Consider the following 15,385-nt stretch of genomic DNA (forward strand, 5'->3'; position numbering starts at 1 on the left):
CCAAATAAAATAGAAATACTCGATTAAAGCACTTCAGTAACTGTTAGTTGCTAAATAACCACATATCAGGTAATTTTAATTAAAAAAAATTTTTTACAGTTTAAAGCAGTATTTGCTCAGTAGTATCCAGGCAGACTTTGTGGCTCCAACTTCTAAAATGTGACTTTTTGCTGCTGTTTTCCATTATACTAAATATAATTGCATTTTGCACACTTATTTGGATGAAAATGCTTTCAAGTCTCTCTGTGATAAACTGTTGCAATGACCATTTTTGACAAACTTTTCAGAATCAAAATTTTCACTCAACAAAATAATCCACAGACTCATCCATAATAAACAGAACTTTTACATGAATAGTTGTACATTTTAAAATTTTGTCAGGTCTGTTAAATAATTTGATTCAATCTAGTGTTACATTAAATTAAATGATTTGATTTCATTTGATTAAATGATTGAAGTGTTGATGAACTGTTACAGAGGACAAAATCCTAGGAACAGAGGATATTGTCCTCTGTTGCTATTCCTCAGAGGACAAAATTAGATTCTTCTATGGATAGAAAATATAAAATTCAAGCTGCTAGTCATCACTTTTCTTAATGTTAAGTTCTTGTAAGTCACAAGCTTGGAATTCTCACTAGCCTAAATGTAGTCAGCTGTAAATGTCTCCTAAGTAGGATATTTCAGAAATGACAGATACGCATCTCTTACTATTTGCTTAAAATGTGGTCTAAATAATGTTGTTTGTGAAAAACGTTCTCAGAATTATGATTGTGAGCAAAACCCACTTATTTAAATTGCTTTAAATTTTAATAAATAATCCACAAAAAAATCTCAAGAACAAGCCTGTATAACTGTACATTCAAACTAGTTGCCTCTCATTCTTCCATTCACACAAAGTGACACAGATTCCACAGAAACGTGAGTATTGTTTAATGCAACAACCATCTACTTCTGGAAAGAGATAAAAGGACCTGAAGACAACATCACCGAGGTCCCACAGTAGACAATCCTATACACTGGTGCGTTTTCTGATTATATTTTCTTAAGACGTAGTTCTTCTGTGTAACTGTCACATTTATGAGTTTTCCTGAAAATAAAACAGTTCAGATAAATATAAAACATTCCCACGTTTAAGAGAGAATTAGCTTGTTATTCCACAATGAATGTAAAACATTTCAGGTAGAATAGAGGTAATAAGGACAGCAAATAAAAGGTCTTGATTTCACAATAGACATACAGCAATCAGGCATAACATTATGACCGCCTGCCTAATATTGTGTTGGTCCCCCTTATGTGGTCAAAAATGCTCTGAACCATGGCAGTGGTTCCTTTGGGTGCTCTGGGTTGTGTTGTGGGGCCTCTGGGAATCAAACTTGTTCCACTGCATCCTGCTTGATCAGAATGGGGTCTAAGAAGTTTGGAGGTCAAATCAACATCTTGGGTGACTGTCATGTTCCCCAAGATGTTTCTGACTGATGTTTTTGTGATGTGTTGGGGTGCATTTTCCTGCAGGGGTAGGCCAGTGATGTTTAGGATTGCTGTTTGCATGAGGGATGTGTGCTTGTTCTGGGTTTATTTGGGTGTCTAAGTCTCGTCAACATGGATGCCAAAATCCAAGGTTTTCCAACAGAACACCACATAAAACCAACATGATCAATGTTATTTCCTTCACCTGCCAGTGGTCATAATGTGGCCGATCGGTGTAAGTCATAATTATGTACAGAACAGTAGAGATTTTTATTCACAGGTGTAGGCAGTCTTTGTAAAAGCAATTAAAAAAACTGTGTTGCATAACCTTCACCAAACTCTCACCTTAAAATATTCACACCGACAATCATTTAAGTGAATGATGTAGAACGAGGTTACAGTCTTTTTCCGATATATTATCTTTTTTCTGCTTCATCCTCTCCCTCGGTGTGGGTGTTCTGATGGGCCTTAAGGGTGCTCTCTCTGGGAAAGCTCTTTCCACAGGTTGGGCAGGTGTGTCCAGAGTTCTGAGCACTGGCCATGTGAGCTTTAAGCTGCTCGGACTGAGAATCACTGTCATCGCTCTGTGTGAATGTGTCAGTCTTGTGGGCGGGGAGTCCAAGTTTCTCCCTCTTGTGCACCCTCAGGGCTGCAACAGATGGGAATGTGAGATCACAACCTGCCTCAGGACAGGGAATTTGGAGCTCAGCGGAGGAGCAACCCTCTGTTGGAGAGTCATTGCATTCTTCGGATCCCTCTGCTTCCTCTTCTTGTTTAATCTTCTTGCTGTCCACCATCCCCCCCTGAGCTGCATTCTTGGGTTTACGGCCCCGTTTCTTGCCTTGTGGCTTAGCATCACAGTTTAGTTCACTTGCAAATTTCTCTTGGTGCTGCAGGAGCTCTTCTTCTGTCTGGAAACCTTGACCACATTTGCAGCACTGAAAGGTGTTGATGTCGTTGGCCACGGCGGGGCGCTGGGGGTGCACTGCGATGCGATGGTTGCGAAGTCGTGAGGGACTGGGGAACAAAGCGCCACAGTCCCTGCATGGGCACCGTCGTTCTACGCATTCATGTCGTCTGTGTTTGTTCAGCTGCAAGATATTAAAATAGCCATCACTAAAAGTAAACAAACAACACTTTACATCTACAACAAAAAAAGACAGGCTTCCAAAAAGGCTGCTGTGTCCTCACCTCTGTAAAGGTGAAGAAGCTTTTGCGGCAGTAGAGGCAGCAGAAAGGCTTCTCCTCTGTGCTGTGGGTGGCCTGATGCTGGCTGAGCTCCTCAGAGGAGGAGAAACACTTGTCACACTTGTAGCAAGTGAAGACTGTATTAGTCTGCAAAACAATGAGACAAAAAATGGTCAAATATTGTAACTCAAAGCCTTTATTCACAGAAGAAGAGTGAACCAACTTAGCCCAGCTATATGTTCATTTTCACCCAAAATCGCATTATGGACAAAAGATTACACATAGTCTCAGTGACACATCAGTCCAGCCAGTACAGGCTTATGACACGTACATATTAGTAGCAGGAATACAAAAGAAACTGCGATAAAGAAATTCCTAAAATAGTGTTCCCCTTACACACTTTGTCAAACACCACGGACAAGTTTTTCCAGGTGTAATATATCACATACAGCACATACAGTATCTTGGCCAAAAGTCTTTAAGAATTATAAAGGAATACAATATTAATAGTTGCTTAAATGATCAAACTTTACTTGGTCTAGCCTCTCTAATGTGATGATTTGCTGCTTTTTGTTTCACCAATAATTTTCTCATCTGAAAATGTAAATGTATTTTGCACTGTTTTTGATTTTCTCTTTGGTAGGCAATAAGTATTTTCTACTCATATTTTATTTGCATAACTATTATTCATCAAAATAATCTAGAAATTCATTCATTATTGAAAATAACTTTTAGTTACAGGCCAATCAATAGAAAGCACTACAGTAATAATCACACTTATTACACACTTGAAATATTGGAATATTTATCTTTGGTTGGCTTTTTCCTACCTGCTGCAGCTGCTGTTTGTACTGGTCCCGATGACTCTTCCTCATGTGTCTCTCCTTGGCTTTGGAGTTACAGAACGTGATGAAGCACTGAAAACACTGCAGACTGTCATGCTGATCTACGTCCCAATGAGATGAAAAGTTGTCGGATGATTTTTTTAAACCATTAGACAAAGACTTAGACAGACTTTATTAATCACTAGAGGGAAATTCTGTTGTTACAGCAGCTGGATATTCAACAAGGGGGTAAACAATAAGACAATGCAGAGTATTAGGGTCAGGTAAAGTGAAGGTAACATAAAGTAAGAATATAGAAAATATATAAGACTATAGAAAGAAAAAACAGAATATACAAGAGTGATAGAGGAATGTGCAAATGAGTGTGCTTAGATGTGCAAATGACAAAAATAGGTGCAGATAATTTTACAGATGTTATGAATAACATTTGAAATGTAAGTGTCCTGTATGTACTGTGGTTTAATCAGCAGGCAGAATGGTAGAGTCCTTCTGTGATCTGCCACCAATATAGCTGTATTATCTTATGAAATGGCAGTTAGATGAGGTTCACAGCATCACATCATGTATGAAGTATAAATATTTAAATATGAGCTTACAGGGCTGCACAGGGGGGACCACGGGCTCAGACTTGATCTCTGCAGAGTTGGACCTCCTCTCACCTCCAACAACAACTTGCTCTATCTTCAACACATTCATTGTGATGCATTTATACGCCACGTGAAGCTGTAACACGAGAGAAAAAACACGCTGAATATTAATTATGAGTAAATATTAAATTAGCCGGCAAAGCTAAACCGTTAATGGGAGAAAACTGCAGTGACAGGGGACACTGGCGGTCAGTGCGTTAAAAACACTGGAGTATTTCAGCTAAATAATTAACGACTAGAGGAGAGAGCTTCTTGTGTTATAGCGACTAATAATCTAATAAAGGAAACAGCCAACCTGAGGCCTGAGCTAACTACTTCCCACAAGGATGGAGGCAGCGGACAGTAACTAAAACACACACAATTGTACGCAAACATTCTATCAATATTTTAATTTGTGTTTCTTTTTGTTTATTTTGCTGGTAGTATTTAGTCATAGGTTGCATTATTGCACGTAACAATAGTAATAATAATAATAATAATAATAATAATAATAATAATAATAATAATAATAATAATAATAATAATAATAATTCATGTGACTGAAGTCATTGTAAACAATTCGCTTTCTTACCGTTCGACCGACGCGTCCAACGAAATGAAGCCGCGAAGAAGAGCCTGCCTACGTCACGTGACGGGGAAAGGCTGTTATCGCGAGATTGTGAAATGGCACCTTGGCCTGGAAAGTACCACTGCATTGTTTACAGAGAGGATTTCAATCAGCTGAACTCTCCATCAGGACAAATGAGGTCTTAAGTAAGGTTGGTTTTTAAAGGGGAAACCATCCTTTGTATTAAATCATCATAAGTCATTCATTCCATATGCTGTAAGACTGTACAACATCAGCATCACTGGCTGATGTTAGCATAAACTGGACTCATATCATCTTAAATCATGGTAAAATCTGTACAACAATTCCTTATACTACTGGCATTTTCTGCACTTTTACAGTTACATTTATTCCACAAGCCACATTATGCTGATGCCACTTATAGTGTAGTAATACTGTATTTATTCATTTTTCATTCTTCATTCTTGTATATATTATTATAATTATCTTTACTGTACATATAGTTAGTGCTGCTCTGAAAGATTTTTTGCTGCTGTAACACTGGAAATTTCCCCAGACCTAGGGAGTAGTAAAAGACCAACTTATATTATCTTATCTTAAATCAGACTGTTCACGCATCATAAAATAACTGTACATATCCATTGGAATACTGTATATTGTCCACACCTGTACAATATACAGTATTCCAATGGATATGTACAGTACTTTTTGCACTAAGAACAGCATTCTCTGCTTTTTGCACTGTATGATCATTTTGCATTTATGTGTTTCTATAGTCCTTTTCAGCTTGTAAATATCTGTATATATTATTATATATAAGATAAGATAAGATAAAGTTCTTTATTTCTCCCCACTCCAGGGGAAATTTACATTGTTACAGCAGCTTATGTAACAGTGGACGTAGTGATAAGAATAAAATAATAATAGAACAATAGTAATAATATTTACAGTATATACAAGGGTGAGAGATGAGGATAAAGTGGCTTAACAGAAAAAATAAAAATAAAAAATAAAAATAAAGTTTAAAAGTGCAAAGATGTGCAGTGCAAGAATGTCAGTGCAAATTTTATGGTTTGGGGTGGTAATGATATAGTCCAGTTTATGTTAACATCAGCCAGTGATGCTGATGTTGTAAAGTCTTACAGCAGATGGAATGAAGGACCTGCGATAGCGCTCTTTCTTGCAGGGTGGATGTCTCAGTCTGCTGCTGAAGGACCTGCTTAAAGACTCCACAGTGTCATGCAGTGGGTGAGAGGGATTGTCCATGATGGATGTGAGCTTTGCCAACATCCTACTCTCACCCACCTCCTCTATGGAGTCCGTAATTTTTCCCTGTTCTTCTTTCTATAGTTTTTTTTTTTTTTAATTATTGTACTCTTTCCATATTTCTAGGGTGACATCAACAGCCGAAACCAAATTCCGTGTGTGTTGTGTACGTACTTGGCCATTAAAACTGATTCTGATAGCAGCGTTTAAAATATATTGTTTATAGTGAGAACGTTTCACAAATTTGTGATTATGACAACAAAAACAGTTTTTTCAATTTTAAAAAATTTTTTAGAAGAAAAATGTTACAGAAAAAGGCTGTGAATTAAAACGGAAATAACTGCTACACAAGTTGCCTCCCATTCTTCCATTTAATACTAATGTAACATTGACATCACAGAAGAGGTATCTACTTTTGGAAAAAGAAATTAAGACCTCAACGGTACGTCACTGTAGTCTCGTCTTAAATAATCCTACAAATAGACCAGTTGAGTTGATTTAATTATATGTAGGGCTTAGATTCTCTGCAATGGTTCATGAATTTTCCTAACATAGAACAGTTCAGCTAAATACTAAACATTCCCACAGTTGAGGGACAATTAACTTGTTCACACAAAATTATAACAATTGTTTTTTTTACCTGCCTCATTTTTTTCTGTGATTCATGCAAAGTTGCTGCAATACTGCAATTTTCCTTTAAGTGAGAAGACATCAACTGTGACAGCAACAGTGGTGCTTTAAACTTAAAAGCCCAAACCCATGACTGTTTTGAAGTTTTTACAAATGTGTGTCTTAGAGGAAGAAAATTAATAAGGTCATCCCAGCCCTGGAGTGCACTAATATTTGGAGTTCAAATGATTTTAAAAAATCCTTTGAATGAAGCCAAAACTAACCATTTGAATAATATGAACAAAATCAGATTGTTTGGTATATAAAAAAAGACCAAAAAAAAGTGAAAACAAGGAGACAAAAGCTAATTTAAAGTTAATAGAATTTTATTGGTAACTTTCCCCCCAACAAGGCAGACACATCAATGCAAAAGTTGATGATGATGAGGTGATAAGACGGCACATTTCTTCTTTAAATATTATGTGAATGACACAAGCACAAGGTTAAGAGCATATGAGGCAGGGAATTGAGTTCAAGGAGCTAAGAGAACCATTTAAGCCCTGGCCTGCTGCTGCTGCTGATATTCAGCAATTCGGCTTTCCATCACCGGCCTGAAGTGCCTGATCAGTCCCTGAGAAAACAGAGAAAATGCATTAGTTATCCTGTTTGAAGTACTGCAGAAAGAAATGGGTCATTCTGTAAAACAATATGATTGTACATATTCACAAAAATATACAAAGCGTAATTACTGGAGAAGTACAGGAGATAGAGATTAAAATTCAAAAGACACAGTTTATTAATATGTGTATTTGATGTTACATATAAATATGTCAGTTACATGTTTAGTCTTACAGATTAGTTTAAAGAGGGTCAAAATAACAAAAAGGAACTTCATTCTCCATATATTTAGTTATCATGCATTAGATAATATTAAAAGAAAAATATGTTTTTTGTGGTTCTGGCTTGTGAGGCAGCAGTGTCACAATCAACCATTAGCTTAAGAGTAAGTGAACCTAATAAACTGGCATCTCAGAGTGTTGCTGGTTTCAGTTTCGAGTACGCAAAATCATGATAGTATATGCATTTACCTGCACAGGCCACGCTGCACCATCGCCCAGAGCGCAGATAGTGTGTCCCTCAATCTGCTTACTGAGCTCCCAAATCATGTCGATCTCAGCTGGTCGTGCATCACCGCGCACAAAACGCCACATCATGTTGTTCATCCAGTCCACTCCTGCACAAGCAAAAGGAAAAAAGTCACATTTTCAGTCTGTAAGTTTTACAGGAAAATCCTCTATAAGATCTGATGTTGATTTATTGAAGCTGACACTGTATTAAATGTATGGAATACATTAAATTATAATAGATTTAATGCCACTGAAGCTGCACTTACCTTCTCTGCAGGGTGTACACTGGCCACAACTCTCGTGCTTGTAGAACTCAATCAGGCGGGCGATGGCTCTGATGATGTCAGTCTGTAAAAACAACCCATTCATCAGAATGTTTGCCCACTAGTTTTCACACGATGAAATATGCTGCAGAGGTGACAAACTTACAGATTTGTCCATGACAATTAGAGCAGCGGTGCCCAGGCCAGTCTGAGCTTGAATGAGACCATCGAAGTCCATCAGCACGTCTTCGCACACATTCTTGGGAATGAGGGGTGTTGAGGAGCCCCCAGGGATTACAGCCAGCAGGTTATCCCAACCGCCACGCACCCCACCTACCAAGCAGATGTTCGTTTCAATTAAGTTTGGAAAATAAAATAAACTGTCTTTAGGCTGTGCTTATGTTAAGCTGTCTTAATCTTTTCAGTCCATGAGCCCCATGGTGCAGGAAAACACAGACAGATGCATTCAGCTTCCCTTTCAGTTTCCCTTCATTATTTACAAGAGAATTTACAAAAACTTTTTTTTTTTGACAAAATCCCATAATTCATGTAATAACCTATCACATATATCTCCCCTGTTTGATACTAACAGTTTTATTTTAAACTATTACATGATTTCATGCATTCTTAGTGGAGTATGAACCTGCGTGTCTCTCAATCAGCTCCTTCAGAGGGATAGACATCTCCTCTTCAACAGTGCAGGGGTGGTTGACATGTCCGGAGATGTTGAAGAGCTTTGTGCCAGAGTTCCTCTCTCTGCCGAAGCCCAGAAACCATGAGCCTCCACGGCGACAGATGGTGGGTGCCACGGATACCGTCTCCACGTTGGCAACAGTTGTCGGGCAACCGAACACGCCTTTAAGACAGCAGAGGGCATGATAGTGACATCTGAGAATTGCTTTTCTTGGCAAGAACAGCGAGTGTCCAGCAGTGTTTGATCACAGTCGCTGTTTTGTTGAAGGAAATGGGGCCAATATGGAAATGGATACGTGTTTCTATACGTGTTGTAAACTCCTTCTTTACACTTGAACTCACCCACATCAGCAGGAAATGGGGGCTTCAGGCGGGGCTTTCCCTGCTTTCCCTCCAGGGACTCGATAAGAGCGGTCTCCTCTCCACAGATGTATGCTCCAGCACCACGCATCACAAACACATCAAAGTCATAACCAGAGCCACAGGCGTTCTTTCCAATCAGTCCAGCGGCATAGGCCTCATTAATAGCCACCTAAGGACCAACACAGGAAACAACGGTTCAATATGTCCATGTCAGCTTCTTAAACTGACTTTGACACTTGAGCAAACTCAACATTCAGAAAGGATGACATGATATTTGTAGTAGAAAAAGAACTGCTGTGTAGATTAAAGCATGATGTGAAGTGTCTCTACTTCAGAGAACTAGTGGATTCATCATACACACCCAGATAAATTGTCCTGGAAAGTTTACCTTTTTAAAAAATACAAAACATTTGTAGCTTATTTTATTTCCACTAAAGAATGTGAAGATGCTTTGAGCAAATGCTGAAGTGATTCCCACCTCAGGCCCACTGGATTGCAGATGTTTTCTGCCTGACACATTTGTTAACATAAGATTATAAAAAGAAAACTCTGTTGTTGAAATTGATGTTTTTGAAGGAGAATATTCCTAAACTTGTATCGTATTTTTAGCTTGAAGTAGTGAATGACGTTAGGTGGCTGGATTCATTAGGCATCTTGTTTTATATATAATAAAAAAATGCATTGATTGGCTGTTCTCAAGTTCAAGAGTATGTCATACATTTTGTAGTAACCACACAAGTCACGGGAAAATGGCAGTTTGTCACGTGTCTAGTGTGAACCTAAATTATTCGTTGCATTAAGCACAATACACTGAATATAAGTGGATGTCAGCAAAACTCACACGTCAAGAAGGAGTTAGAAAGTCCCAAAAGCTACAAAGTCTACCTCCATTTACAAGTTCTGAGCTATAGTTAATATAAATAGATAATTTGTTTATTTTCAGTCTGTATTTTATGACACACACTCATCAGTCAGATCTAAATCTGAAAAATAAAATGCTACAAGGATACATCTATCAGAATAAAATAAGGTTAAATACTGGAACAAATCATGTAATGTGCTGGTTGGGTGTAATTTTTGAGTATAAAATGCACAGAGGAATATGGGAAACAGCAGTAGTTTGATTAACAAAATCAAAACGACACCTTTGTTTTATATAACTTCCCGATTTTGCCATTTCAGAAGCTGATCTAGAATCTGAACCAAAACTCAGATTTGCTTTTTCAGACACTTCTGAGGTTTCTTCACGTTGCAACAAGTTAAATTTAAGACTTTTGAACACCTTTTCAAGACCATAATAAAAGCAAATTGCAGCCTAGTTCATACTGGCAATGCAAAGCACAACAATCAGACATGCTAGCTGGGTGTACCCCAAAAAATCCTGACTTGTGCTGCACATTTGTGGTTGTTTGTTCCATGTTTGTTTGGTTTTGTAGTTTTGTTATAGTGTGCTGAATACGAAATGTCCGTAATTATAATTAATGTAACTGTATAACAGCAAGTAATGTTAACTCTATATTCAATGAATTGGTAAGACCAGTCAAAATATAAGATATTTTATGGCCTAAATTCACTTTACTGGGTTTTAGATGCTGGTCTTCTTAATGATCCAGATTTTATTCTCTTATTTTTTGTTGCTGTGCTGCACCCATTGATGTGATGAGAGTATATTCTCTTGTATACATGTATTTTACTAGAAATGATTACAGAGAAATCTCATTAATACGCAGAAAGTAGCTCCAAAGTCCTATCAGATTGTCACTTAAACCTGCATTAACTAATTTATAGTGCATTCAGTAATGTTTCCAGTGAAATATAAAGTATAGTACAGGGTGCTATCTTTTATCTTTTACTTCCTTTCTCTATAAATTGAACATCCTTGAGAAATAAACAGTAATTTCAGATATTGTCACCTGCAGGTTGGAGGACTCATTGTAGAACTCTCCTCTGATGTAGATGTAAGCAGCACGAGCCCCCATGGCCCTCCCAGCCACCAGGCAGCCCTCCACCAGCTTGTGTGGGTCGTTCCTCATGATCTCTCTGTCCTTACAAGTGCCTGGTTCTCCCTCGTCTGCATTCACCACCAGATACTTGGGCCTAAAACGAGGAATTACAGGTTGGTTAAATAATGTAGAAAATGTCATCTCTTCCCTCAGTACAGTCACGGTGGAGGATGTAATTAGACAATCCTTCATTGATTAAAATTGATTTTTGGGTACAGGAAAAGTTCCAGCTCAATACGGTTGTCCTGATGAATCACCCAATCCAGTGTTAGCCGACAAACACTTCACTGTTGGCTTGTCTTAACCTTGATGAATTTCTGGCCTATTTGGCTTTAAGAAATGATGGTTGTGAGAGACTGAAAATTAACAAAGCTGATTAACTTCGTAATTAATAGATTCTTATTAATGACTGACGAGGATGGAATTGGTGGGAAAAATTATGTGCACATTAAGTTGGTTAAAATTTAAAGATATTAAAATAATACTAAATCAACTTTGACTTCTGAAATTGGAAGACTTGGTTACTTTTTAATGAACAATTATGATCTGCAGTCACAACTCATGTTTTTCACCTCCCAATTCCTATTAACATTCCTCAGATAACCATTCAAAGCATTTCTAATTATTTTGAGACCACTGTGCAGAAGCTTAAGGGCAAATTGAGGAAGACTGTAACAGTGCTGTGACTTCACATTAGGGCAAAAAAAGTAGATGTGAGTGTGTGAGTCTGTCTGTCTCCTCACTGACCGGCCATCGCTGGGTTTGTTCATGAAGCTCCACTTCATTCCTGTAGGGAAACCGGCTCCACCTCTCCCACGCAGACCAGAAACCTTGATCTCATTGAGAATCCAGTCGACTCCCTTCAAAAGGATCTCCTTTGTTTTGTACCAGTCGCCACGCTTCAGCGCCCCCTTCAGCCTGAAACGTAAATATGAGGTAAGGACTGCGTTCCCTTTCTGTCTCCCCCTTCCTCTATGCATTACTATGTTTAAGATCAGTGGTGTCACCTCCAGTCATGACGACCATAAAGGTTTGTGAAAATTCTGTCCTCATCTGCCAATGGTCCATACGTCGTCTTCTTAGGAGGACTCTGGAATAACAGGGTAAAACGTAAATCCTACTTTGCCTGGCATTTAAACAGTTTTATAGTAGTTGGAACAAAATAAAGGTGACTTACCTGCGCTGTGCTGTTGAATCGGGTGAGAGCGGTCACACCGCCTTGACTGACAGCAGCTGGGGCACGAGCCACCCCGCTCACCACTGCTCGTGACAAGGACAGCATCTTCCTGCAGGGACAAGAGCGTTGCATAAAATGTTAAACCGAAGCTGGAGAAGATATTCAAATCAAATCAAATAAAGCTTTATTGTCATTGTGCTGTACATGCAACAGTAGTACAGGCAAGATGAAGGAGCGTTTCTCCAGGATCCAATAACTTAAAGCAATTAAGTTAAGACATCAACACCCATGCAGTCACACCCCCTATACACATACACACATCCCTAAAATGTCCTTATCACAAAATTGGCCGTATTTACAAATTGACAGTTGAGTTGTTAGTGTCTATAGCAGCAGCCTGGGATGTAAAGTGCACACAGTTAAACTGACCTTGTGGACTGATGAATAATTTAAATACTGAGACTCAAACTGAAAATACTAAAATTAGATTTAAGGTGCAAATGTGTGAGTAAATCCAGATCAGCAGTTCAGTATTCTGACAGCTTGTGGAACGAAGCTGTTGATCAGTCTGGTGCTTCTGCCTTTGATGCTCCAGAAACATTTCCCTAATGGCAGCAGCTCAAAGAGTTTATGTAGAGGGTGTGAGGAGTCCCTGATAATGCTTAGTGCCCTGCTCCTGCAGCGGCTCTGGAAGAGATCTTGAACAGAGGGGAGGGAAACACCGATGACCCTCTCATATTTCATTTTACTTTAGTTTGGTAAAAAAGTGAGGAAATCTCAATTTCAAACATACCTTTACCAGAAAACACTGTAGTTGATGCAACTCAACAAACCTAAACTGTTTTCATAGTAAATTAATCAGTTTAAGTAATTTTAAAGACAAAAAATGTCTAAATTGTCTCATTCCAGCATATTAATGTTGAATATTTTGTACTTTATTTACTCCTCTATGACAGTAAATAGAATATCTTTGAGTTGAAGAAAAAAAAAGAAATCTGAGAACATTATCTTGGGCTTTGGGATTTTTCACCACTTTCTGACATTTAGTAGACTAAAAACCTAATAATTTTAATCATTAAATTAATAAATTAATAAACAATGAAAATACCCACTAATTAAAGCCCTATCGCTGATGTTTTTTGCACCAATCACGTGTCAGTATTGAAGTCCAGCATCCAACTGTGAGGTAAAATTCTCTCTTTTCTTTCCGTCTTGTTTAAATATTTGTTTAGCAGTAATTCAAGTAAAAAATTTGAAACTTTTAGACTATGATTTTAATCAAACAAAGCTTGTGTTTTCACATTTAACACAGGAGAGGTTAAATTAAGGCATTATATCAAAAATAAACTGTTCATTTTGTACTAACACTAAATCTGTGGCAGGTGATTGGCACTAGTATTAAATTGACGATGCCCATATACATGTTTCCATAATGATTAATGTAATTTCAAATAGTTAAGAGCAGTGGCTGCAAATGGCACAAATTAATTTCCCACTTCTCCCAACAATATCAACAACTTAATAAACAGCCTTTAGATCACTGTAATGCGTTTTTAATTTGCCATATCAACTAAAAAAACTATTAAAAAATATAAACCACTGGGTTGACATTCTGGCTGGGATTTAAAGTATAAATGTCAAACATCGAGGCACCAAAACAACAGCAGTGAGGCGAAACCCACTGTCATGTTTACACTTTATTTTAACAACAACAACAAAACAGATAACTAATACCAATTTTCATATCTGATGCAACCAATAATAGAAATTTGAAGTAAATATTTCTAAAAATGGAATAACTTGGACAGATCCAATGCTGCCTGCTTATGTGATGTTGTTATGTCAGCGGCAGCGGTTAGCTAACGAAGGTGAAGCAGGCTAATGCTAGCATGCCATCAATCCTCCCCTAAACAGCTCCTGTGGTGTCATTTTAAGCTAGAACACTTGTAAATAAATTGATAACTTAGACTAAATCACAACTGTTTGCCTGGCTTGTGTGTGCTGATGACTGGAGCACACACTGACCTCCATGTACCTGCAGCTACTGCTAGCCGAAGCTAACTTAGCTAGCGGTTAACCTTGTAATGTCAGAATAAAAACAGCGGATTCACTGCGCGGCATGTAAAAGTCACACTTATAGCATGTGGATTAGTTTTTTAGTGTCAAAAGTAGTGTTAGAAGTAAATAAAAGACAAAAGCGTGGCTGTAAGTCAGCAGACGGTCGGTGCTCTTTACCTTCTCTCTGCGTCCTGAGTTTATGAAATGTAGTTAACCGGAAGAGGAGCTCTGGGACCGGAAACAGTCACCGACAGACGGACCGCTGCTGCTGCGGACCTCATTTATACCGACCGACAGAAACACTTTCATAACTCTGTCCTTACGAAACTGTCTCCGTGTCCGTGTTTTTATTTATTCTCAAGTTCAAAGAGAATAGTTGCATCTTTTTCTCTATTTAGCAGCCATGTAGATTACTACTTAACAAAAGTAAGACTTTATATTGTCGTCTTAAAATCTCCAGTGCACTGTTACGTATTCTCCTCAAAATTACACAATAATAGAACAGCCACACATTGATAATATAATATAATATAATATAATATAATATAATATAATATAATATAATATAATATAATATAATATAATATAATATAATATAATATAATATAATATAACTATTTTATCCATCGTAAAATTGTCTAACTCTAACTTTGTATTAGACTCGTCAACAATTACATTAATCGCCAATCATGTATGCATGTAATATAATTTAGAGCTGCAGTGATTAATCAATTAATTCAGCTATTCAACTAATTAATTAATGGTTTTGAATACGTTTTTCTTAAAAGTCCAAATTCTCTGTTCTCAACTATTAAATGATATAATAATAGAGTATAATATTATATACAATATTATAAATATTAATATAAAGCAATAGAATATAGTACTGCAGCGAGTAATCAATTGGACTATTTAACTATTTTATTACTCTTTTAAAGTATTTTTACAAGAGAAAAATCTAAATTATATTATTGCAACTTCTTATTAGATTGGTTGTCAGCTATTAAATTCAGAAATTGAATTACATACTATATGCATGTAATCTAATCTAATATTATGTTATTTTATAATTATTAATATATTGTAATATAATGCTGCAGGGATTAATTAC

At 37.3% G+C, this 15,385-nt stretch overlaps 2 protein-coding genes across 2 annotated transcripts; both read right to left on the minus strand.

Annotated features, from left to right (window-relative positions):
- Positions 1-906: 906 nt before the first annotated feature.
- Positions 907-4,761, minus strand: LOC111571439 (zinc finger protein 595-like). Its single transcript, XM_035950095.2, has 5 exons — positions 4,719-4,761; positions 4,097-4,223; positions 3,486-3,601; positions 2,659-2,802; positions 907-2,558 (listed from the first exon to the last, which is right to left on the minus strand). The coding sequence occupies exons 2-5, from the start codon at positions 4,194-4,196 to the stop codon at positions 1,884-1,886; spliced, it is 1,035 nt and encodes a 344-aa protein (XP_035805988.2). The 5' UTR covers positions 4,197-4,223; positions 4,719-4,761; the 3' UTR covers positions 907-1,883.
- A 2,194-nt stretch (positions 4,762-6,955) lies between these two features.
- Positions 6,956-14,570, minus strand: ndufv1 (NADH:ubiquinone oxidoreductase core subunit V1). The gene is made up of 11 exons (XM_023274480.3): positions 14,452-14,570; positions 12,217-12,325; positions 12,047-12,129; positions 11,787-11,957; positions 10,950-11,133; positions 9,016-9,205; positions 8,624-8,836; positions 8,147-8,313; positions 7,984-8,065; positions 7,679-7,824; positions 6,956-7,221 (listed from the first exon to the last, which is right to left on the minus strand). Exons 2-11 carry the CDS (start codon positions 12,319-12,321, stop codon positions 7,144-7,146), a joined length of 1,419 nt encoding a protein of 472 aa, XP_023130248.1. The 5' UTR covers positions 12,322-12,325; positions 14,452-14,570; the 3' UTR covers positions 6,956-7,143.
- Between the last annotated feature and the right edge of the window lie 815 nt (positions 14,571-15,385).

This window comes from Amphiprion ocellaris, chromosome 15 (assembly GCF_022539595.1).
Source record: "Amphiprion ocellaris isolate individual 3 ecotype Okinawa chromosome 15, ASM2253959v1, whole genome shotgun sequence".
In the NCBI taxonomy this organism is placed as follows: Eukaryota; Metazoa; Chordata; class Actinopteri; family Pomacentridae; genus Amphiprion; species Amphiprion ocellaris.